The 27140-nt window shown below is 39.5% G+C and overlaps 1 protein-coding gene across 1 annotated transcript in view; it reads left to right on the plus strand.

Annotated features, from left to right (window-relative positions):
- LRP1B (LDL receptor related protein 1B) overlaps positions 1-27140 on the plus strand; it is a 1171881-nt gene that overhangs the window by 1091801 nt on the left and 52940 nt on the right. Inside the window, 4 exon segments of the mRNA XM_067549510.1 lie at positions 5852-5968; positions 7441-7614; positions 9859-9984; positions 24873-25037. Coding sequence (XP_067405611.1) covers positions 5852-5968; positions 7441-7614; positions 9859-9984; positions 24873-25037 — 582 coding nt within the window.

Genomic DNA, 27140 nt, shown 5'->3' on the forward strand with positions numbered 1-27140 from the left:
GATCTGCAAAAACTTCAGACTCGGCACTAACAAGGACCAGGACATCAGGTTAAGAGCACTCCTGATGGAGTCTACTCTCAGACCGGACTCATAGCTTGGCTGCTTGGACTCCATGCCTAGCACAGCAGCATCAACTCGAAGCACCCTGCCAGCACCGAGTTCATCCCAGCACTGGTCACAATCCCCGGTGCCAAAGAAGCGGCACAAGAAGCTGCTTGCCGGAAGAGGGTGCTCCTGGCTCCTAAGAAGGACAAACAGGAAGCGAGGGACAAGCCAAGATCTGCACCAGGCTGCTCATCTTCCCTGGAACTCGGGTCGGCTATGGCCTCACCCATCAGAGTCCCAGTCCTCCCCGGGGCCTTTGCATTCAAAAGAGATCACTTTATCCAGGGGACAAATGAACACAGTCACGGCTGCAGGTTTCCTCTCAGGCATACCACTGGGCTCATGGCAAAATGTCCCAGACCATTGCAGTTCTGGAACCCATGAGGATTCCCTCCGGCCTCAGGGTCGCAAGTGCAGCAGTCGATCTCAGGAACATTTGAGAGATGCTCAGTGACAGTGTCATGCTCACCTCCAGACTTGGATGAGGAACCAGAACAAGCTGCAGGGGCTTTAGCAATATCCCTGGAAGAGATTACCCCAACTACATAAGAACAGTCACCCACTCCAGCCTTACCTCATCAACATTGCCTGACGAGGCGGCAGTGGGTCCTTCTGCCACAGTCCCACAGGATGACTTTAGAGTGCACCAGGAACTAATCAAGAGGGTAGCTGCAAATTTGGGCTTGGAGGCGGAGGAGCTGAAAGAGCCCATTGATGAGCTCTTTGACATTTTGGCAGCAGCAGCCCTTTTTAGAGTGGCCCTTCCTGTCCATGAGGGAGTTGTCAAGCTCGTCAAGGCTTTATGGAAAACTCCCTCCTCTGCAATCTACATCTAAAAGGGCCGAGAAAAAATATTATGTGCCTGCCATGAGGTTTGAATATCATGCTTGGGGTCATTGGTGGTGTCAGCCACCAACAAAAGAGACAGGTAGTCAAGCTTCTCCCCCAAGAAAAAAAGATGCGAAGAAGCTTGACCTCTTTGGCAGAAAGATTTATTCGACTGCTAGCTCCAGCTCCACATACTGAACCAGCAGGCCCTGCTGGGGAGATATGACTATAATACATAATATTCCATGGCCTAATTTGTTGACTCCTTGCCCCAGGAGTCTAAGCAGGAGTTTGTGGCTATTTTGGAGGAGAGCAAATCAGTGGCTTGAGCTTGCCTCCAGGCAGCCTTTGATGCGGCCAACTGTCTCGATGTGGAGAGCCTGGTATCTACAGTCATTTGGCCTATCTGTGGAGTTCCAACAGTCCATCCAGGACCTCCCCTTCAATGGTGCAACACTGTTCTCTGACCAAACGGGTGCCAGGCCGCATGGCGAAAAGGATTGAAGCTGAGCGGGAAAGGATTCTACTCCCATTACTTTCTAATCTCAAAGGCCAAAGGAGGCCTACGGCCCACATTGGACTTATGTCACCTCAACAAATATCTCAAGAAGCTGAAGTTCCATATAATCTCCTTGGCCTCCATCATCCTCTTCTTGGATCCTGAAGACTAAAGGACGCATACTTCCATATTTCCATTTTCCATGGCCACAGATGGTTCTTACGGTTTGTAGTGGGAAACAACCACTACCAATTCACAGCCCTCCCATTTGGTCTATCAACAACACCAAGAGTGTTCACAAAATGTATAGCAGTATTCACGGCCTACCTCAGATGTCGGGGAATACAAATTTACCCTTACCTCTATGACTGGCTGATCAAGTGTCGCTTGGAAGCTCAGATCTAGCACGGTATCATGGTACTATGGGACACTTGCCAAGAACTGGGCCTGCTGATAAATGAAGAGAAATCTACATTAGTATCAGTGAAAAGGATAGATTTAATCGGGGTAGTCCTTGACTCTACCCACGCCAGAGCATTTCTACCACAAGCTAGACTTCAAACCATGTCAGAGCTGATCACCTAGGAGCTCAGCCCCTCACCATAGCGAGAGTTTGCCTCAGACTGCTGGGTCACATAGCAGCGTGTACCTACATGACACAATATGCAAGATTGTGCCTCAGACCCCTTCAAAAGTGGCTAGCATCAATTTACTCCCTAACAAGACACAGCCTGGATATGATCCTTATGATCCCACCTCGAGTACTTGCCTCATTGGCGTGGTGGACAAACCCTGCCCACATAGCAAGAGAGGTTCCCTTTGCAACTCCCGCCTGATGCTCTCCTTAGTATTGGATGCCTCAGACCTGGGGTGGGGAGCCCACCTTGGGTCCCTCAGGCCCAAGGCCTCTGATCTGCAGATGAACTGACACTACACGTAAATGTCAGAGAGCTCAGGGAAATCCATCTAGCCTGTGAAGTGTTCCTTCCCCAGACATCATGAAAGGCAGTACAGGTGTTGACAGACAATACGGCATCAATGTATTATGTCAACAAGCAAGGAGGGGAGAGATCCTCAGCCCTCTGCCAGGAAGCATTCCATCTATGGGACTTTTTTGTGGAACATGCAATCCACCTCAAAGGCTCACATCTGCCGGGGGTCAAGAACACATTGGCAGATAACCCAAGCAGATCCTTATCTTCTTGACACAAATGGTCTCTGCACCCAGAGTTAGTTAAGGTTATCTTCCAGAGGTGGGGAACTCCCCAGGTGGACCTATTTGCAACCAAACAGAACAGGAAATGTCACTGTTTCTGTTCCCTGCAAGGACCTGACAATGGCTAACTTCCCGATGCATTCCTCCTGCAGTGGTCGGGAGGCATAATGTACGCCTTTCCACTGAACCGATCCCTCTCATCCACAAAATCTTCATAAAGATCCAGAGGGACAAAGTGAAGGTCATAATGATCGCTCCAGCCTGGCCCCTTCAACCCTAGTTCAACATGTTGCTGGACCTGGTGTGGCAGCCACTTGGACAATCCAGACTGTCCAGATTTGATTTCACAGGATCACGGTTGGCTGTTGCATCCAAACCAAACCTCCTTACATCTGATGGCATAGTTGCTGCATGGTTAAGTCTTGCTCCACTCAGGTTCAGATAGTCCTGCTGGAAAGCAGAAAACCCTCTACTAGAGCTACTTTCCTGGCAAAATGGAATCGCTTCTCCTGCTGAATGGCGGAACGAAATCTCTCCCCCACCCAAGTACCATTGCACTCCATTCTGGAGCATTTACTCCACATGAAACATCAAGGCCTGGCATTATTGTCAATCAGTACAGCTGGCGGCCATCTCGGCCTTTCACCTGCATATCCAGGGCAGATCAGTCTTCTCCCATGAGCTGACGGCCAGATTCCTGAAAGGCTTGGAAAGGCTCTTTCTGCAGTTCAGAGACCCGGTTCCCCAATAGGACCTCAACCTAAATTTGTCCAGATTCACTGGGCCTCCCTTTGAACCCATGGCTTCTTCACTTGTTGTGGAATGTTGCCTTTCTGGTGGCAATTACATCGGCGAGGTAAGTCTTCAAAATCAAGTCTCTAACATCGGAACTTCCCTATACCGTGCTTTACAAAGATAAAGTTCAGCTGTGCCCTCACCATGCATTTCTACCAAAAGTGATATCGCAGTTTCATGTCAACCAAGACATCTTCCTGCCAGTCTTTTTTCCAAAGCCTCACAGCTCTAGTGAAGAGAAATGCCTGCATACCTTAGACATCAGGCGAGCACTGACTTTCTACATTGAAAGAACTAAGCCTTGCTGAAAATCCATGCAGCTCTTCATCATGGTCACCAAGCGAATGAAGGGTTTGCAAGTCTCATCACAGAGGATTTCCTCCTGGATCATCACCTGCATCCGAACTCGTTACAAGCAGGCAAAGGTCGTGCCTTCTTCCACTTTGACAGCCCATTCAACAAGAGCACAGGTTTCGTTAGCAGGTTTCTTAGCACAGGTTCCATTACAGGACATTTGCAGAGCCGTGACTTGGTCTTCTATTCATAGCTTCGCAGCTCACTACGCAACAGGCCTGGGACAATGCAGGCTTTGAGAGAGCGGTATTGTAATCAGAATGTCTGTGAACTCCTGGCCCACCTCCAGAGGTACTGCTTGTGAGTCACCTGACATGGAATGGACATGAGCAAGCACTCAAAGAGGAAAAAACAGTTAATATCCTTCAGTAACTGTTGTTCTTCGAGATGTGTTGTTCATGTCCCACCCTCCTTCCTCTCTGTCGGAGTTCCAGCAAGAAGGAACTGAGTGAGAGAGGGAGCTGGCAGAGCCCCTTAAACTGGCGCATACACACACCACTCCAGAGGGCACTAGAGCCAGTTCTATGGATACCACTGAGGGAAAAATCCTTGGCACCAGTGCATGTGGTACGCACACACACACCTGACATGGAAAGGACATGAGTTACACATCTTGAAGAACAGCAGTTACAGAAGGTTAGTAACCATTTCTTCGTGTTTTAAAATTTTAATTTAAAATAATTTATAATTTTATTGAAAGCTTTTAGAATAAGTCCAAATCAGAGACTGATGACTATTTCTAGCAATTCCAGACTCTAAATACCATTTATCAATAAAGCTTTGTTGTATTATCTTTTACAGAAATTATTCTGTTCAGATGTACATTCACAAATCCAGTGGAAGCTCTGATTTTATTTTTGAGTTCATTTCAATGGAATTTTGTATGCCAACCCCACAGGCTTCTTTTTAAAATGGAGCCACAAATAAATACCTATTTCACTATTATACAGAATAAAACTTCCTCCAACTTCCTCTTTCTTATCACTACTTGATTAATTACTACTATGTATAACTTTGAATTACACTTGTTGTATCAATAGGAGAAAAAAATTTTCTTCCATTCTTATAAAACTGTAACCTTAACAACAGAGAATTAGATCATTTTTAGCAGGCAGAATCTTTTAACATAACTGAAAATAGTAAATAAATCATTTAAGTGGTCCCTAGTAAAGCATGATCTGCTTGGTTTAACTATAAAGTCATTGCCTAGAACTGGTTAGGCATAATGTATATGTGTTTTATTTTGGATATCTGAATATTATTGTTTAAATACTTAGTCTAGTTCAGGGGTGGCCAACCAGTCAGAGATAAGAGCCAAAAAATAGCTATAGATACCGCAAAGAGCCAATTCGCGCTGATCCGTCAATTTTGGTGGCAGCTTGTCAATTTCACTTTGCCGCCCCATACAATGCGCAGAGCAAAAAGCCACAAAGAGCCGCATGCAGCTCGCGAGCCATGGGTTGGCCACCCCTGTTCGAGTTAAACTAAAACAAACATTTCTGTTTTAATTCTTATAATATGTAAAGTACTAGCGTTATGCAAGTCTGATGGCAAAAGAAAATACTTCTGTATGGCAAGATACATAGATTTGGAAGATCTCATAGAACATCAACATCTTGATTCTTCAATTCACTGTGCACACCTGAGCACTGTGCACACCTGAGCACTGTGCACACCTTCATGGAGCTCTGCTGAAGTTAGTCGGGCTCTATGTAGGCACAGTGAATTTGAGGATCAGAGCTTCTGTGTTAAGGAGAAAAAGGGATGTGGTATATTTCCACCTGACTGGGGGTTGGGTGTTGAAAAGGAAATAACCAGTGGGAAGGAAATTAGAGAAATTAAAAGGAACTGGTTCACTCAGCATGAAGGATTGAGCAGAAACCTTTACTGGTCTATTCTTTTCAGATTCCTACATTGCATTCATCTATGTAGTATTACAATGCCTTCTATGAAATGAGGGAGGTTGAAGCCTATAATCTACAAAAGGCTATGGTGTATTTTTATACTGTTATATTTTTATACTTGTAAACATAAGCTCTCTTTTTTTTGGGCAGGTCTTGTAGTTGATCAGTTCACTCAGCGTTTGTTCTGGGCTGACTTTGAATTATCTGTTATTGGCAGTGTTCTTTTTGATGGCTCTGATTCAGTAGTATCTGTGAGCAGTAAACAAGGTATGCAGAGACTTTCTATAACATACTTTCTATAACACAGAGTTTCTCTATAACACATACTTTGAAGGAACTGTTAATTAATAAGTAATGTAAGAAAAAACTGATGCTGAATTTAGTCAATAAAGAACTAAAGCATGGGAATATAATTAATGCTGAGAAACAGAAAATAGGCCTTGTCAAACAAACTTTATTTCACTTTTTATGAATGTATGGTTACATTCTGATAAAAACACATATCACAACACAACATCAACAAAACCCATGTTCAATGGATTAAGAACTGATTGACCAATCTCAAAAAGAAGGGTTTGGAACTCTCTCCTGCCTGATGGTGGCAACAGACTCCCCAGGCCTTAGTCTGCTCCAGCCTTGCTCCAGTCCTGTTCCTAGTCCTGCTCCTAGCTCTGCACTTGCCACCGCTCTGCTCCTAGTCCTGCTCCACCTTCTCTCCAACCCTGCCCTAGATGCCTATTTCTGACTCTGACCACTAGGCCTGACTGCTCCAGCTCCAGCCAGTAAGCATGACCCTCTCCACCCCAGTTTCTGACTGGTTTTCTATCTCTTAATGTCTTCAAAACAAAAGACGATGCCTTTTTGGAAAATATTCTTTAATCAAATACATTATTGGGAACATTACAGGGGCAACTGGGTGAAAATCTATGGCCTGTGTTATAGAGGAGGTCAGGCTACATCATTAAATGGTGCTTTCTAGCCTTGAAATTTATGATGCTATAGTTAAACTTTGTGTTTTGGCATTCTTATGCTGTATCAGTTTACTACAGCTATTAAATTGAAGGTATTATAATAAATAAATAAAAAAGAATACACCTGACAAAAATATGTTAAAACAATAGAAAAGATTGCTGGAGAAATTCTTTATCAGGTTAATTTTACCCTGGCACATGCATTTCTAATGTCACCTAATTCTGTAAGATACCGTTACAGTATTTCATATATGTATGGTTGCATTATCCAAAACGATAGGTTTTCGGAGAATTTTCATGATTAGACTGGTCTAACTGACATTTGAAAAAAACTGTTTTTATCAGACTACAGAGTATAGTTTCCATACAATATGCTTTAGCAAGTTTCTCCTATTTAAAAGTTAGGTGGCTCTTATGGATATTACCAGGACTGTATCTATGTTAGGCTTGGCTTTCACTTAAAACTTATACCAGCATAGGTATGTGGGTCAGGAGATTGAAAATACCACACCCCTTAATGGTATAGAGGGTGCAAAGAGTGCTTTTGTCAGCATAGCTAACGTTGGTATTCCTAGATCGGCAGGCAAATTCCATCTGTCAGCATATGCTGCATCTAAACTAGTCTGCGCTGGCATAAGCTCTGTAATGTAGACATAACCTTAGTAATCGTACCTTTTGGATTTCAACTAGAGTAATTTAACCTCTTAATACTAAAATGAAGTATATTAACATTTGAATATGACTTTTTTCTTTCCTTCTTTCTTTAAGGGTTGCTGCATCCACATAGAATTGACATTTTTGAAGATTACGTATATGGAGCAGGTCCTAAAACTGGTGCATTTAGAGTACAAAAATTTGGCTTGGGTTCTGTAGAATATTTGAATTTGGGTGTTGATAAAACAAAAAGTGCCTTGATTTTCCATCGCTACAAACAAATAGATTGTGAGTGGACTTATTAGTTTAAAATAGATATTTAGAAAAATAAATTATCAGGGAAAAAATGAACTAATAACTTGTAAATGTATAGTACTGAGGCTGAACATACAAAATGAGAACAGATTTGTTCATACTCCCATTTGTAAAGACTAATTGGGATATTTTCATGCAAGAACAAAAAGTATATATTTTTCCATGCATAAAACCACTGCTCATCGTTTGTCTGGCCTTCGGTTTCCTCACTAAAGAGGCAGCATAAAAAGATAACTGAAAACCGGCCAAAAATATTTCCAGTCACAATCAATTGACTTTTTCATAATAGCAATGATTCTGGTGATTGGAATGTAATTTGAAAAATTATACAATGTAATTAAAGTTATTTTAACTTCCTTATTACCAAAATTATGAATTCCTGCAGTAACATGCCAAGAAATATTTTACATTTATTCAGTGCCTTTCTTCCCTGAACATAACAATGCACTGTAAAACTTTGCAAAAGAGATCATTCTCGAAATTATCGCTGCAGAGGAAAGCAACAATTATATGCATTAAGCACTAGTAAAGTTATGTAGAGTGGTTGTGGAATCCCTGCCTTCAAGCTTTTTAAAGACAGGTTAGACAAACATCTGTCGGGGTGGTCTAGATATACTTAATCATTGCACAGCGTGGGTGGATGGACTAGGTGATCTTTGAGGACACTTTCAGTCCTACATTTCTATAATTGTATGATTTAACATTGCTACTTTTCAGAAAGCAAAAAGAATACTGCATCAAAATGAAATTGCACAAGAAAGTTTTAGGTAGTCTGAAAATAACTTCCCCAAGTTGGTACAGATGGGCTCAAACCATAACAGCAAATCCAAGCCCTAAGTCAGCAAATTTCAGGGAACATCAACTCCAGATCCAAACTCTGTGACTTTAGTCTAATTCTAATTTGCTGTAGCAGAACATGAAATCAAGCTCCAACCCAAGCTCTGGGAAAGTTGGATTTTGATTCTGATTTCAGGTACAAATTTTATGGCAAGGGTCAATTCCTACTGTTTTTGTTTTTCAGCTGTTTCTATAAACTCAACTCTCTCCATCACTAAAACTCATTTAAACATTCAATATTTAACTACTAGTACCAGTTTACATTATAAAATCTTTCATCCTAAAGGATATTCAAGTGCATACTAAATACAGTTCTTTACCCAGTGCTGACATAAAAACCTGGCAGCTTTTTAGCAATGCCCAGAGTAGAACATTATAGCTTAATTTAGGGTATTAAATGAATAATGCAATAGTCAACTGAAACTTCAGAAGAAATTGGATTTTCACCAGAATAATTATATGAACATCCTGCTCCTACAAAAACAGAGCTGGATTTTGAGATCTGCAACTATTAGCCCTTTAATACTTCAGGAAGTAAAGGAGGATTACTAACCTGCACAGATGGTGCTAGAACCACCATGGACACCTTCCTAACCAGCCTCCTGCAGCTGCACTACCCCTTCCTTGTGCTGTCAGTGCAGCCCCAAGCTACAAGGGGAAGCAGTTCAATAAGAATTCACTTCCATGTTGACAGCTTGCATATGGTGCCCACAGCCATAACAGACACACCAGCAGCAGTCTGCAATTAGCCTGAAGTACTATTCCAAATATTCTGAATCATCATCTATTCCTCCCTCTCCTCCCCACATGCAACAGCAGTAGCTAGGCAGTGGGCTAAGAGACTGGAGTCATGAAGGATTGGGGATACTGAGGAATTGGGTGGGGAAAGATATATGGTGGTATTGGGGGGAGAAATAAAAGGGTGTCTCAACATACAACTATTCTTAGAACTGCCTATAGTCGGCCTTTTTATTTACAATGAACTGGTTAAATTTATGTAGGGAAAACCCATAAAAATTATTATATTGGCCTCCCAGAGTCCTAACACTCACTCTGGCAAAACGTTCTGTAAGGATTGTTATAGGATTGTCACAAGTGGTGAGAGCACCAGTTTTGCATTTCAATCTAAAGCCAGCCCCCCCAAGAGCATAGTGTCACATAAAAACATGCTGGGATATTGGTTCAATATTAACTCAGTGGGGAAAATGACAGTGTACTGCATTCCCAACCCTACTTCCTGCAGCAGCTCAGTTTCAATGGGGATTCCACAGAGTGTAAATTAGAGTAGAATTTTGAATATTTGGTTCTTCATTAGTTCTGTTCCTAGAAACAATGTAATTGCAACATTTTAACATGTTTTTTTTTCCCACCCTTAAACAGCACCTAATCCTTGCTTGGACTTGACATGTGAGTTCCTCTGTTTACTCAACCCTTCTGGTGCAGCTTGTGCATGTCCAGAAGGAAAATCTTTGATTAATGGAACATGCAGTGATCTGAGCTTCTCAGGTGGGTATTAGACATTTGCTAGAAAACAAAAAATAAAAATAATGATCAGTGTTTATGTCCTGGCAAAAGGCTAGTAGACAAGTGTTGCAAAACACTCTGATGTTGTTCAATATATTTATTAATGATCTGGAACAGAAAGTGAATAGTGAAGCAGCAAAATTTGGAGATGACACAAAGCTGTTTACATTGATCAAAAAAACATTTACTGAACCTAGATGAGTGAACAGTAAAATGGGAGATTATATTCACAGTTGACAAATGAAAGGTAATACACATAATAAATAATAATTTGAACTACTCAAAAGCATTTTTGGGTTCTCAGTTAACTGTTAATTACGCACGAAAAAGGCCTAAAAGACCATTAGTGTGGATAGTTCAAAAAACACTGAACACAGTTCAAATAAAACTGAAAACACTATTAGAAAATCATAGAAATTTAGGGCTGGATGGGACCTTAAGAAGTCATCAAGTGCAGCCCTCTGTGCTGAGGGAGGCCCAAGTAAACCTAGAGCATCTCTGACAGGTGTTTGTCTAACCTGTTCTTTAAAATCTCCAGAAATTGGGGATTCCAAAAGCAGCCTTGGAAACCTATTTCAGAGCTTGACTACACTTATAGTTAGAAAGTTTTTTTTCCCCCTAATAGCTAACGTAAATCTCCCTTGCTGGAGATTAAGCTAAATACTTCCTGCCAGGCCTCCAGTGGACATGGAGCACAATTGATCATTGTCTTCTTTGTAACAGAGCTTAATGTATTTAAAGACTTAAAAAGTTCCCCTCAGTCTCCTTTTCTGAAGACTAACCATGCCCTTTTTTTAAAAAAAACTTTTGCTCATAGGTCGGGTTTTCTAAAACTTTCTTATTTTTATTGCTGTCCTCTGGACTCTCTCCAATTTGTCCACATCTTTCCTAAAATGTGATGTTCGGAATTGGACGTGTACTCCACCTGAGACCTCATCAATGCTGAGTACAGAGGCATAATTACCCCCTGTCTTACATACAACAGTCCTGTTAATATACCTGAGAATATCAGCCTTTTTCACAACTGCATCATAATGTTGACTCATATTCAATTTGTGATCCACTATAATCCCAAAATCCTACCACTAGCCAGTTATTCCCCACTTTGTAGCTGTGTATTTGATTTTTCCTTCCAAAGTGAAATACTTTGCACTTATCTTTATTGAATTTCATCTTGTGGATTTCACACCAATACCCACATTTGTCAAGGTTGTTTTGAATTTTAATCCTTTCCTCCAATGTGCTTGCAGCCTCTCTCAGCTTGGTGTCATCTGCAAATGTTATAAGCATACTCTTCGTTTCATTATCCAAGTCATTTAGAAAAATATTGAATATTACCAGACCCAGGACTGATCTCTATCAGACTCCAATAGCTTATATCCTCCATTGGTAATTACTCTTTGAGTACAGTCTTTCAAACTAGTTGTGCACCCGCCTAACAGCAATTTCATCATGACCACAGGAAAATGCACTTGCTGATATGGTAATTCCCATGTTCTTGTTAGATTCTAGGAAAAGAAAGTATGTCATTTTTAAGATTACTATTTATTCATTGAGTATTAATGACTTATAATACATTATCTACTCATGAATGCAAAGAAGAAGTAGCCGAGTGTATTTATAATATCTTCTCTCTAACCAGAATCCCCTTTTTACAAATTTAGAATACAAATTTTATTCTTCTGAAGAATTATATTGTTTGAGTAATACTGCTTTGATAACTGTTTCACAGACAAGATGTATAGCACTCTCGCTCTACAGAAGAGAGTGCTAAAGTATTAAAATAAAAGTTATTCTCATGGTATTTCAGGCCCAGGATACATAGGGAAGTATCAAAAATGGCAGAAGAAACTTGTTTTCCTGACAATTCAGCCCTGTGTTTACAGACACATGGAATTCAGAGAGTTGATAGCATTCAAAGTTTTGGGTGCCTAACAAAATGATCAGAATCTTGAAACCTTCTGAGATTCAGCAATCGCAGATTAGGATTTTCTGGGAACATGAGAAATCAAAATGTGTGAGTTGTAGAATTTTTAATGTGTATAATTCGAGGTCTGTTAATATCAAGGCTCTGGAATTTGGGGGAGTTCATCAATTACCAGATTACCCAAACACAAATTTTGATATTGTCACACAATTCCAAATTTATTCTACCAAGTATTTAAAAGCCAAACTAATATAGTGACTTAACAGTGTTTATAAACTGGAATCAGTAAAACTACCCTACTTAGCAGTGTTTTAGTTCCTGTTCAAGAAAACTGCACTTACTAGCAATAACTTTGAAGGTAAAACAACAGCGCATAGCCTACTTTACATATCAAACTAATCCATGTCTTTCTTTAGACAGAGTACAATGTATGTAAAATAGATCATAACTGTGCAGCTACATGAGCATTATCTCTTACATTTATTACATTATGCTATATGATATGTGCAGAAAATATTGTTGCTCCTGGGCCAAGTGGTAGTCAATTTTGTGGCCTTGCAAGAGGTCATTTTCTCTTGTTGGAGAAATGATGTCATAGCCAGATACATTGAAAAATGTTTTTTTATACAGAAGGGAGACAGACCGACTAAATTAGTCCAAACAAAAAGGCCTATTGATATAACTCAAGGAATGTAAAGATCATCCTTGGTAAACAAGAAAAGTGTGGAACAGAAATCAGTGAACCAAAAGTGGTGTGTTGGAAACTAGGCCTAATTGGTGAATAAAATAATGAGGGACTGGGCTAATCCCACCATTTCCTTTGGGGATCCTTAAAGAAAGAGGTTTTGAGGAGAAAAATTGGCTACTGGAGTGAGCTTTACCATCATGGCTACAACTCTCACCAGCTCTTGGGACTCTGGGCTTTTGTTGTCCTAATCCTGAGAGATGTCCTGAGTAGACCAGGCCAGAGAGATGGACCCAGATGATATTGCCACCTCTGCTGACTCCAGATGAATCTCAAATACCACCTGAGGTGAAACAGGATTGAACTTTTAACAGCAAGAGCAACAATATCAACTCCAGCCACTGTTAGAAATAATCAAACAGGTTGTCCCGGGCGTGGATTGGGGAGACGGAACCCTTTATTGCCTGCTCATTCCACCTTGATGCCACGAGTGAGCAACGAGGGGGTTACTTTACAATTCTTTTATCTATAACAGTGTGTAAATATATACATTTTCAGCAGCTCCCCATAGACCCTTATTTGGTTACACTGACACCTATAAAATGAATATTAACAACTACATAATGAATATAATTATACCCGCCCCTGTTTGTTATTTACAGAATTACCATACAGAGGTCAGGCACATCACCTTAAAACCTATACATTTTATACTAACATTCTTTGAAGTAAAGGTATACTAGAGGGAGAAGGAAGATAATGCTTTCTTCCTACCAAGGCCTTACTCAAGAGTGCTGATAGTAATTTTATTAGCCTCATTCCCAGCACAGACGGCCAGGAAGGGAGGAAAAGAAGAAAAAGATAACAGACTCTAACTAAAATTCTCTGTAGTTTAGGCCTGACTACTTGTACAGCTTTACTCTTCTACACCCACCTCAATGAAATTCTTTATTTTCCCCAAAAGAACGGTTTTCACCATTTTTATACCACTTGAGACTGTCAAAAAAGGATTGTTTTTTCCTTTTATTTCTAAAACTCTCTCCTGCTAAAAGAAAAGGAACAAAAGTCATTGTCTTTCTCTCTATTTCTCTGGTCCATTAAAATTTTAGTATTTATCCACAAGGGATCAGTCACTGGGCCAGAGAAAGGGTGTGAAAATGATTCTGTAGTCCAGTGGTTAGAGCACCAACCTGTGGGGTGGGAGACTCAGGGTCCAATCCCCCTGCTCCAACCATTATTTCTCTACAGTGGAACATATTCAACAGGAGAGACTTAGGAACCTCTGCATGAGAATATCCCAGAGGTCATTGGTTAGCACATTCTCTGAAAGTTAGGCAAACTGTGTTCAAATCCTTTCTTCTCCTCAGGCAGAGAGGGGAATTGAATCTGAGTCGCCCACATCCCAGGTGAGTGATCTCACCACTGGGCTAACCGCTATAATGTGGGCAGCAGTAGCACCAATTGGAGCAGACTGTGAATGGTACCTGCTCCAGTAGGTGGCTCCTGAGTATGCCTACCAGACTGGGCCATGCACTTGACTTAGACAGCCAAACACCCATCTTCTCCTGGCTCATAAATTACTCTGGGACTTTGGTGGGAAATAGACATCAAGACACTCAAGAGTAAAATAGCAGTGTGCATGCTCAGAGGTGGAAATATAGGCGCTGAGGGAAATTTTACTCTGAAAACTTAGGGGCCTACAAAGTTCAACAGGATTTTTGTGGACCGCAGTGGAACCTAAAACTGGGACTTAGGCATGTATATCTGAGACTTAGGTGCCTAAGTATTTTAGTGGATGGGGGATCATTAATTTATATAACTGAATAATTAACCACATGACTGAATTACTTATTACCTTTTTGGTGGTGTTCTTAATATATACACTATTAGAAGCTGGATATACTAACTATGTCAGGGGTGTCAAACTCGCTGATGGAGACGGGCCAAATTCTCATAAACTACACTTCGCAGGGGCCATGCGATACCCTCCGCCGAAAAATTCGGGCCATCTTCCCCTTTTCGACGGCGCGGCATCAGCCCTTTTCGGCGGCGGGATTTCGCGGGGGGCCATGTTGCCGGACTGAGTGCATTGCCGCTTTAAGGGATTTCTCTGCATCCGGCATCGACGCTTTAAGACATTTCACGGACTCTTAAACCAGCAATACCGTAGGCAGAGAAATCCCTTAAAGCGGCAATGCCCTCACTTTGGGCGGCAGCACGTCTCAAAAAAACTGGCCGGATGCAGGCCAGATCAAAAAGGTTCACGGGCCGGATGCGGCCCGCGGGCCGTATGTTTGACACTCCTGAACTATGTTGTACTTGTATTATAACTATTTTCAGTGATGTAGTAAACTTTCCAGTTACATGAATTCGTAGTAACTACATGTATCAAAAAGCATAATCACAGTACTGCACTGTGATATTTAACAATAGCTATAATTCCAATCATACTACTATCCAGTGTGCTTTAATATACAGAACATAGATGTCTTATTGTCAGGTGTAATATGAACATGTGGGAAAGGAGCTAATGAAGTTTCAGTATTTTAATGGACTATCAAAAACACAAGTTCACCATCATAAAATTGGGTTGGTGATCTACAGCCATCAGTGTACCTAAAGCAATGTGAATTATTATCTTTATTTCTGGGGAATGAATGTTTCAAGACTTCCTTTTGGCTGCACATACTTTGAGAAGTGCCTAGCTGAGTCCGTATGGTTATTCTAAACAAATGACACTCCCTTATTTTAGCTGGTCATACTTCATTTCTACAAGCTTTTGTATGGATAATGTGAAGTAGCCTTACTGCTTTGCCGCAGAGATTGTGGCTTTGCACAGTTTGCCATTAGTTTTGTTAAGTTATCATCACAAATAGAGAATAACCCATACAATATTGTGTTTGTTTTCACTCATTTCATCCCAGAAATTGTCAATAAAGACGTCCTTACTCAAACTCTGTCTCATTGGGTTTTGTTTTTTGTCATGGAATTCTACATCGCAGTTATTATCATTGATATGTCATAATAGCATGATCCATAGACCTGACTATCTGGTTTTTTGTTTATAAACACTGTACAATGAATTCTGAACACCGACTCCTCAATAGATTTGTGTACAAACTGAATGCAGATTGCACATTTCTCCTTATTGCTAATTAATTATCGTGTAATTGAAAAGCATATATTTGGGACCTTAATAGCTCTTTACAATCAGTTGTCTTTTAAGCTGGCATTCGTTACAATGTGATTAGTATTCTGAATGTATCTAACATTTTAATAACAGAATAAACATTTCATATCCAGTTCTTTCTTAAACTTGGAAAAGTGTTCACCTGATCTCTCCCATAGTTAATTACAAGTGGGGGAGCACAGCTTGTTTCTAATTTATGTATTCACAAAAGTGGCAATGTTTAGGAGGTAAACTGTAGTTTTAAAGTGGATTAAGTATTGCCTCAGTTTCCAACAGAGTGCTGGATTTGCACTAATAATGTTTAGTATGCCTAATGATGTGTACCACAATGAAACTAAAAATATGCCAAAAAAATGAAAGTTTAAATTTCAATACAGAGATTTGCACTGGAAGAAAGCTGTATCTAGCACTTCTATCTGAATGAACATTAGTAATGGAAATTTTACATGAATTCAATATTCCCACTTTTAACATTTACCATTTACGTTTAAAATACAGAATATTTGTGCTCTCTTGGCTGCATGAAGATTTTCAGGAAAACTACAAAGATTCAGATTCAAATGTTCACTTTGTGCCACGTTTGTGTTTTCTCTTCTATTTTCAGCTTTTCATGTAGCAAGCAGAACAGTGAGCTTACTTATAAAGCTACTTCTGTTTTGAAATATTCTATTTGTTTGAGGCATACCACCTGTCTTTAAGAAGGAGACTATATCAGTGGAACTGATAATATCTTTCCAAATAGAATACATGTATAAGTTCAGTCACTGTCAACAGTTTTTTGTTTGTTTATTTTTGCCTCAACTTGCCCCCTTTCCTGGACTTCTCTTTCACTTTGGGCTGTAAAATAAGTTTCTATTTTTCTCTGTGATCAGCCAGAAATGCTTGCTCTCAACTTCCCCATCTCTCTCTACTATAACAGAATAGGCTAAAAGGAACTTTTTATAATAAAAAAAGTTCATTTGTGAAGTGGATTCAACAGTCTTCAAAGGAAAAGTTGTGCTTGCAGCTTGCAGACAGGCTGTGCCAGTGATCAGGACTAGATTCCAGACAAATGCAGCCCTAGAGAGTACCTCCAGAGAAGCAGGGGCCCTTCAAAGGGAGAGAAAGATCACATTGCTCTAGCATAAGGCTATAAAAGCTGTGAATTTCCTTTGTTTGGCTCACTCACTGGGTAAATGACAAACTGCACATTTTTCTCAAGTAAGCAAGAAACTAAAATATCTTCCCTTATTCCGCAATGAATTCTCTCCTCCTTGGGGAAAGATAGTGGAGTCCTTCCTCTTCCTCCTCCCCATCATATAGTTCATTACACTCCACCTGTTTGGTATCTTCTAGCCCAAGGGATGAGCGCAGAGCCATGTCTTTCCTGAGAGTAAATCACTTAACAAAGAGGAAAACTCCTTCCTCCCAAGAGAGGGTTGTAGTATTAAAAAAATACCTAAAAAGCTGAAAATGTCTAAAAAAGTTCAAAAAGTATTGTATTACTGCCTGCTCAAATGCTGCATCTATAGAAAAAAGGTCAGCTCTTTTGCTCTCAGTCAGAGAAAACTGGCAAAGATCAGCACAGGAGATTTTGTGCCTTGAGCTTTCTGAGAAAATATGTCACAAGGTTAATAACACAAGAAGCATGCAGCTAAATCAAAAGGAAGAACAGGAGAAAAAAGTATCCAAGTAAATACTTTTCTTCCAAATTAAAGTCAGAGTAAGCTATGTCAGTCCATTCTTTCTCTGCAGAAATAATAAAATCTAACTTGGAAAATCCAGGCAGTGACAATAGAATAAATTGTCAGACTGAAATGCTATAAAATTACAGGGTCTAGAACCTTTTTCTTCCATTCGTAAGTGAAACGGATGATTAATTCTCTGAATAGAATTTTTTTCCCCATAAAAGATTCAAGAGACAAGAAAGTCAAGAGCACTTCAAGTTGGGACTCTGAAATATATTCAGCATCCTTCAAAGAAGCCCTGAACAAAATGTGATCTGTTGAAGATGGTAGTAACCTATGTAACAATGAAGAACAAAACTATATAGATCTTCATCAGTAGGCTGCAAGGAAAGAAGAGCTTTTTCACTGCACCATGAGACAATGAAAATCATAATCTTCAAAGAAAAGCACGTATCTCGATGTCTTCAGTGCATACCATACAATCAGAAGGCAGACTGATTTAGCATGGAAACAAAAGATATCACAGAGTTATTATGCAACTTTTAAGTTTTCTGATTAAAAAAAAATAACTTTGAAGCCTCATACTCTGTCTGCCAACAAGTAGAAACACTCTGTACTTTTCCATGGAAAGATATATCAGAATCCTGGGAGTGGACAACCTATCTGATCCTTGTAGTTACTCCAACTCTTAATATCAGCATCAATAATAAAAATTCCTTAAATCAAGCATGCTCTTCATCATTTGAGTGGTTGAGGAGGCCTTGGTTCTCTGTCCAAATTAGAGATGACATTGCTTCCTCCTTGACAGTGGTTAAAAATTGCAGGCCTCCTCACCTATACAGCCCAGATTTGAGCAGCCTCAACCTTACTCTTGAAAGAAGTATCTTTGCTAAATCAGATTATCTTCATGAAATCTCAGAGATTCTCTTCATTTCCAGATGTTCCGGTAATCTGAAAATCTATTCTGTCATCTGCAAAAGAAGAAGAAGATGACGATAAATCACTGTCCAGTATCCAGGAGTTTATGTTGTTTTATAGCTCTTTTAGGTTGGGATCTTCAAGCACTCATATTATGGTTTCTGCAGATAGCCAGATTACCTAATCCAGTTTACAAAATCATTTTATCGCGATAGAAAGTAATGCATTTGATCATACAAACCCTTATTGCTGCTTCTTTTGAAGCATCTCCCTTATAGATCCTTATTTTCCATCATTCAAAACAGCTTCCTCATAACTAACTTCCCCAAGGCAAATGTTCAAAATCACACTCAATGGAAATATCCTACTATATTTTTCATAGTTAAAGTTGTCGTTATGCCATATTTTGTGTGTTATGATAAATATGTATGTCTCTACATTTGATAAAAATAATTTGTTAGTTTATTATGAGGATAGCATGTTCTTAATCATTTATTACCTTTCTGTTAAGAGGTGGAGTTTTGTAAATGATGTTACATATGTTATTTGTCCTCAGCAATCTTAATTTTGTTGTTGTGTGTTGTATATATGTATCCTTTTAGTATGTATGTGCAAGTAGGTTTAATAAAAATTCAGTTTATTACATCTTAAATAATTGAGTTGGACAGGTGATCAAATGACTAAGCTCAAAAAATGAATGGTATTGACCAAACTAATAATGGCACCTCAGTAGCTCTATATCCCTGATCCAACAAAGAATTTAAGCATGTGACTATTCACATGCTAAAAGTAAACGTGAGTTTAAACGCTTTGCTGAATGAGATCCTCATTGAGCAACTGACACATAATATGTACACTTACCACATAACTAAATTAGCTATGTATCTATTCACATCCCAGCTTTTACTGTCAACATTAATAGGAAGTACAGAAGAATTATAAGTGACTGTCAGAACCAAGTTTAGAATGCAAGCCTCTTGATTTCACAGTCACTATCTGCTAGGCAGCAATGCCTTCCATCCAAGCCATTTGATCTGTCTGTGCTTTACTTACCTCATTTGAAAAATGTGACTGTTAATAATGCTTTGCACTTACAGTGCTTTTTCTTTTGTAGATTTCAATGCTTTTTTCAACCATTATTGAAAATCAGTTGGACTTGTGCTTCTCTATCATTTGGGCTCTTAGAAAAATCCCACTCTCCTACCCTGATATCTCAGTTATCCTAAATACAGAGCACCTTGTATGTGTGGTACTGTTGTCAAATGAGAAAGTTCTGGGTCTTCCATGTCCTAGCTTTGCCATGAAGTGTCTATGTAAGTTTTAGTAAGTCACGTAACCCTTTGTTCCTCTGTTACCCCTCTGGAAATGGATCTGTACACATTACCCCCTAATCCAAGGGATAATTTTGATTGGGAATTGAAGGAGGATAAATTTTGCCAGAAAGGGGAAAATGTTTTTGTACTTTTCAAAAATAATCTGGGGTCAAACACCTCAATGAAAAACACATTCTCTGTTGGCATTTTTTTTCCTGATGGCTACACTGATAGAGGATTATATCACATAGGAAGATCATAAATGATGTTTTGATTTTTCAAAGGAGAAAACAAACAGAACTTTTTGTCCATGTTTGTGTAAAACCCATTAGCCCTTCTTTGTCATGTTGAAGACAAAAGAGAGACAATCCACCTGTCTTTCTTTTAGGATCTCAGTGATTGTTACTTTCTCAATCTGTCACACTGTGGGAGGGAGAGATCATAATAAATAAAAGAAAATGAATGACTTAATAATTTCCTTCTTTCATTGTCTCCTGAATCTAGGGTGACCAGATAGCAAATGTGAAAAATTGGGACGGGGATGGGGAGTAATAGGTGCCTATATAAGACAAATCCCCAAATATTGTGACTTTCCCTATAAAATCGAGAAATCTGGTCACCCTATCTGAATCTGACCTACCCATATTTTTGCAAACGATTCAGTCTTTGATTTCCATTCATTTTAGTGCAAATAGTTGGAGTTTTTATTTCCTTCAGAAGAAGAGTGGAAGAGAGAGGACACACAGTAATGTTCATTTATCTCTATATCACTACTTCACAGTTAGAATGATGCACAAATGATGGATTTTTCGGTTTCCTGGCAGTTCCATAAAATTGAAAAATTTGTTTTTGATCAAACTGAAAACACTTTTTTTTTTTTAAAAAGTGAAAGAAAAAAAAATTCAGGCCAAATGAAACATCTTGTTCAACCTGAAGTGCAACTTGTCGTTAGAGTTTGAGCATTTTTAATGTTTAATTTATAAAATAAAATTAAAGGAAATTTCAAAATAAAAAGTAGGATTGAATTGAAAAATTGAAACATTTTGTTATTTTTAGGCTTTTTTGACTGAAATAGTTTGGCAAAATCTGCACAAATTCCTGAAAAGATTCACTGTCACCAAGTTTGCATTTTTCACCAAAAAAATCTTCCAGTGTTATGAATCCTTGCATATAGTACACATACGTTAACTATATTCTGGATTTACCTGCTTCAAGGAGTTTGTCTTTTGTCATTAATTTAAATAACAGAATATAAATCTTAGCATAAGCTTTCTTCTGAGCGTCTCTGTTCCAAGTTTTTTGCCCCACAGGATCCCTCTGTTTGTGCCTTTGTTTCCTTCCACCTGAGAAACATTGTCAAACTCTCTTATATCCTGAATTGCAGTTAATATGATTCACCTAATCTGAGTCAGGAAGAATAATTCTACATCTTGATGTAGGTTTCTAGCCTCTAACATCAAGGCTACATAACTTAAAAAGTCCTATATTCCTACATGGGATTCTAGAACCCTGCCACTCCACTGCATCTTGAAACTCTACTTTTAATCTTTCTGAAACAGCGAAATCCAAAATTGTGTAGTAATTTTTCTGGTTAATAATTACTCATGTTAAAATTATATTAACATTCTTGAACTGACAACTTATTTTTTAAAGAAAAAAATTGATAATTTAATTATGTTGTCATAATAAAAAATATTGGATTGTTATATTTTTGTGTAAAGTTCCAGAGGGGTAGCCATGTTAGTCTGTCTACAGCAAAAACAGCGAGAGTCCTGTAGCACTTTAAAGACTAACAAATTTAATTTCTGCAGGCATAAACTTTGTCCTGACCCACAACTACTTCAGATTTGGAGGCAATCTATACCTTCAAGTCAGTGGCACAGCTATGGGCACCTGCATGACCCCACAGTATGCCAACATTTTTATGGCTGACCTAGAACAACGCTTCCTCAACATTCGTCCCCAAGCACTCTCCTTTAACTACGCTACATTGATGACATTTTCATTATCGGGACCCACGGGAAAGAGTCCCTTGAAGAATTCCACCGGGATTTCAATCATTTCCACCGCACCATCAACCTCAGCCTGGGCCAGTCCACACAATAAATCCACTTCCTGGACAGTACAATACAAATAAAGGATGGTCACATTAATACCACCCTATACCGAAAACCAACTGACCATAATACATATCTCCATGCCTCCAGCTTCCACCCTGGACACATTACACAATCCATTGTCTAAAGCCAAGCCATAAGATACAACCGGATTTACTCCGATCCCTCAGACAGAGACAAACACCTACAGGATCTCCATAAAAGAAACAAATTGACAGAGCCAGATGGGTACCCAGAAGTCACCTACTATAGGACAGACCCAACAAAGAAAACAACAGAACACCACTGGCCATCACCTACAGCCCTCAACTACAATCTCTCCAACACATCATTAAGGCTCTACAACCTATCCTAGCAGATGATCTCTCACTCATTCAAGCTGTGGGAGGCAGACCTATCCTTGCTTACAGACAGCCCCCCAACCTAAAGCAAATACTTACCAGCAGCCATACACCATACAAGATGAACACTAACCCAGGAACATACCCCTGCAACAAACCCCATTGCCAGCTCTGCCCACACATCGACTCTAGTGACACCATCACAGGTCCTAATCACATCAGCCACACCATAAGGAGCTCATTCACCTGCACATCTACTAATGTAATATATGCCATCATGTGCCAGCAATGCCCCTCTGCAATGTACATTGGCCAAACTGGACTGTCAGTACGTAAAAGTACAAATGGACACAAATCAGACATAAAAAATGGTAACATCCATAAATCAGTTGGAGAGCACTTCAATCTCCCAGGACACTCTGTAGCTGACTTGAAAGTTGCCATACTTCTACAAAAAAACTTCAAAAACAGACTTCAAAGAGAAACTGCAGAGCTGGAACTCATATGCAAACTTGACACAATCAAACTTGGTTTAAATAGTGACTTGGAATGGTTATCTCATTACAAGAAGTAATCGTCACTGTTCACACATTCTCACCTCCAACTCAATGGTTGTGAATAGGCCTCAACTACTCTAACTGAATGGACTTTGCTTATACCTAACTACCCTTAGATGTATATATATACCTCCTATCTGATTTCTGTTCCTTACATCTGACGAAGTGGGTTACAGCCCACGAAAGCTTATGCCTGCAGAAATTTAATTTGTTAGTCTTTAAAGTGCTACAGGACTCTCGTTGTTTTTGCTATATTTTTGTGTGAGTTTCTATAGGGACCTATTCATTCCAGCATCATAGAATTATTTTAATAATTGCTCTACTTATGGTGACATCATCTGTAACCAAAATAAAGGAAAATATTTCCTTTTCCTCTCACTATATTTTTTCAAAACACAAAATGGCTCAGATTCTCCCCTTACTTATTATACATATGCCAACCAGTGGAATTGGGAAAGTTTAATGGAGGTCCATGTTTAACCCAATAAATTAATGTTATTTTTGTGGAAATTTGCATGCATTTGCATTGCACTATGAACAAAGAAATGCACTTTGAACTGTATAATTTTTACTTTAAAGTTTTGACCGTCTTTCAGTGTTATATTTATTATTTCTCTCATACATTCGCGGAAATGCAAAACAATGCATCTAAATTTCTATAAAAGTTTCAGGATTTTGTATTTTGGTCATATTTTTAAAATTAGTTTTCTTACTTGCTACCTGAAATTCAAAAAGGTTCACCAAAAATTGAGCCTTTGGCTATACTTCAATGTTATTTATCCATTTTGTTATTAAGTACTGTTCAATATACACCTGACTAATGTACAGATAAGCAAAATAGAAATAAGACTTCCTTCCAATAAACCATACTAAATTATTAATTTAAATAACTTCTATAATGGGTAACAGAGGAATCTATCCATGAAACTGAAAGGATTTAATGAACCTGCAAAGGAGTAAAATATTCAGATATCTTAAAACCCCAAAGTGCAAACTAGCTTTATTATAACATATATTTAGCTGAAGTAGGTGTCGGGAAAGAAAAAGAAAATATGGCACATACTATTTTTCTTTAAACCCCAAAAGTAGGTGGATGTCCATCAGATATTCCAATCCTGGAGTAATCTAGAAGAAACAGAATAATCCTTGTTATACATTGTTTTAACTCCAAAATGCTATTCTTGGGAAACATCTATATTTATGGTGGACATAATTCTGAATTCTTCCTGGAGATTTCTAATATCCTTTTTCTTAAAATGGACACTTCTGCCATTATAGACTGAGATTGGAATACAGGAACAGACAGACATTTTAATTAGTCCAACTTCACATGATCCATTTTGTGAGGAACGGACAGATAGCCAAATCTGGATTTGAAAGCTGTCTGGCTACTAAAGCAACCTCTGGATTATATTTGAACTTTTCAGCATCGTATACATAATACTCCAGAACTGATTTCTTCTTGATGTCATTGACTGTGATTGTTTTGTGCATTGAAACTAGCATAAATATATTAATTTCTTGCCATGTTCTGATGATATCAAAGTATGCTCACTGTAATTGAAAACAGTAGGTTTATGCCTAAACTGAATTTGGTCTCAGGGGTATTATTGTTTATTATTATTTGTATTACAGTAGTGCCTAGGGGAAAGTGAGAATGGAGCCCCATGGAGCTAGGCATTGTACAAACAGAGTAGTAGGCAGTCCCTTCTCCAAAGAACTTACAATCTAAATAGACAAGACGAAGAGTAGGGGAAAGGAATATAACATATGAGCAGATTGATGTTTTCAAGTGTAAAATGATTGTCGCTAAACATAATTTTAGTTCCACATGTTGCGGGGATGGAAGGGATGGGCTAGAGGTTTGGTTTGTTTGTTTTTAAGTCCTTTGAGTGGGGTTGAGTTAAGAGGGTATTAGTTGAACAGAAAGACAAAGTAGAGAGCACATAGAAGGGATAGAGGTAAGAGGGAGCATTAGGGCAACCCATGTGAGTCAGGCAGGTATAGTTTGCCCAAGTCCCGCAGATAGAAACTAAATTCTGAATCTGCAGCCTTTATACTGTAAATATTCAAATGAGTAATAATTTTCTCTGATTACTTGAAATAGAATTTTTTAAAAGCCCAGTAACCTATATGATTTTTTTTTTTACTACAGATGATACATGTAAACTAACTTGTGAAAATGGAGGAAGATGCATTATAAATGAGAAAGGTGATCTAAGATGTCACTGTTGGCCAAGCTATTCTGGAGAAAGATGTGAAACCAACCACTGTCACAATTACTGTCAGAATGGAGGAACTTGTATTGCCTCTGCTCTTGGTGAATATTTGCATGCAGCTTCTATATTTTTATCTTGACTGAAATGTTTGGGTTTATTCTTCACGTGAACCAATTTTTACCATCCTTTTCTTTGAACTATTTGTTCTAACCCTTTAATGGATTTCAAAATGTCTATCCACACATAAAGCCTCTCTTCCTCATAGTGGTTTTGAAAACCTCTTAACATCTCTAATTTAATTTAATTTAGGGCTTTTTCCATGATAGCTGCTTTCTCCTAGTGCTCTCATTAGAGTGCAGAGCACTTGATGACCACTCTGCTTTCCACAAGATGGGGCTTTTCCTCTACCCCATAGCACATGTGGTCATCATGCTGACCTCCATATTGTTTTACACCAATGCTTGTCTTAGCAAGAGGAATGAAAACACTTCCCTTTGTTAAATGAGAAACAGACATTTGAGACAATTTTCAAAGCTGCAGTTTTGGTATAGGTAACCTACTGTCTGTATACCATGCTGGACAGAATAGTATGGAGTTGTGCATTCAAGCCATAAGTCTTGCTCCTTCTGACCCCAAGACAAGATTGGTTCCTCTGCAGCCCTAAGTCTAAACTCCTCATCATCTCTCAACCATGTCTCACCCCCACGTGTGGCATATGCCCATGATATGAGATCAACATATTTGAAAAAGGTAGCACTTCATTCTGGGTTCATGTAACATGTTTGTTACACCCCTTACATATATGTACTGTATGTGTGTGTACATATATAGATATATGCTGCAGCTAATTTTCTAGTTTCCTACCCATCTTGGGCTTGCTGGATTTGTCACATTCCTTCTTTCCTTTTCATCTATCCCATATCTGCCACTCAATGTTCAGGACCAGATGAGTGAATTTTCCTTAACAGCCTTTGACCTGTGGGCACCAGTCTGTTCCTGCAAAGTGTCTCTAGCTAAGGTGATCAGATGTCCCAATTTTATAGGGACAGACCCGATATTCATGGATTTTTCTTATATAAGCACCTATTACCTCCCACACTTGTCCCGATTTTCACACTTCCTATCTGGTCACCCTATTCCTGGCATCTCAGTTTTCAAAAGCACCTGTGTTGTGTGTGGTTTTCTCTGTAGAGAGTGGATGGGATGCCTGATACCCCTTTTTTCTGTTGTCTTGGGTGCAGTGTCCTCTGCTGTTGGAGGTGTTTCCTCACTCCCCTGCACTCCTTTTTGGCCACTTGCCACTCTAGCTTAGGGGCAGGCTGCTAGATCATGTTTCTATCCTATTCCTTCACATATAGCAGCCCTCCACCTGGGAAGGAATACCCCAGACAGGGAAGTTCCCCAACTTTTTAACAATGAAAGGTGCTAGTTATCAGCCAATTCCTCCTATGTATCTGTGAGGGGCACATCTACAGCTACCCCAACATAGTGTCTAATGGTCTGCTTAGGAGCTTAGTTCTTCCCCAGCTGATGTGGCCTGTCTCCTACCTCTTGCTTCAAGGGTAGCCTCTGCTGTTTCTGCCTCCACTGCTGTCTGGCCCCTAACTTTCAGGAGCTGGGATGTAGGAGCAAATAGACTCTACTCTGTTCACTGCTGCTGCCCTGCTACTACCTGGGGCAGGGGACCAGACTTGGCCATAGCTGCAGTGCTGCCAGGAGCATTATTGCAGTTTGCTTAAATGCTCCCTCCCACCGTGCCAACAGTGTGAAACTGAGGCCATGAGAGCCAATCAGCTCCCCTAACCCTACCTCCCAATGAGAGGCAGAGAAGCTCTCCCCCCACCTCCTCCCAGGCACACTCTCAAGTACAATTTGAGATGAAAGGAGGGGCTGTGTTCCAGCATGTTTAGGCATTAGCCCTTTCCCCTCCCACTCATGGGAACTGGCCATTCATGTTCTGGCCCTGACCATTCTGCTGCCCCTGCCCCCCGCCCTCACCCCAAGATGGGGGAAAGGCAGTGTAAGGAGGGAATTCAAATACAGTGGCAGCTAACTCATTTTACAACTGGATCATGTTACAGTTAAAAAAAACAAAGCAGCCTCCCTACTGACTCTTTAGTTTTCACATGCCTTCTTTTACAGCCTACATTGCATAGTTAGATTACTAACAGTAGTTCAGCATGGTAATTTGACTCTTATCCTTA

This window comes from Emydura macquarii, unplaced genomic scaffold, assembly GCF_026122565.2.
Source record: "Emydura macquarii macquarii isolate MOO-44397 ecotype Brisbane River unplaced genomic scaffold, CSIRO-AGI_Emac_v2 contig_1253, whole genome shotgun sequence".
Classification (NCBI taxonomy): Eukaryota; Metazoa; Chordata; order Testudines; family Chelidae; genus Emydura; species Emydura macquarii.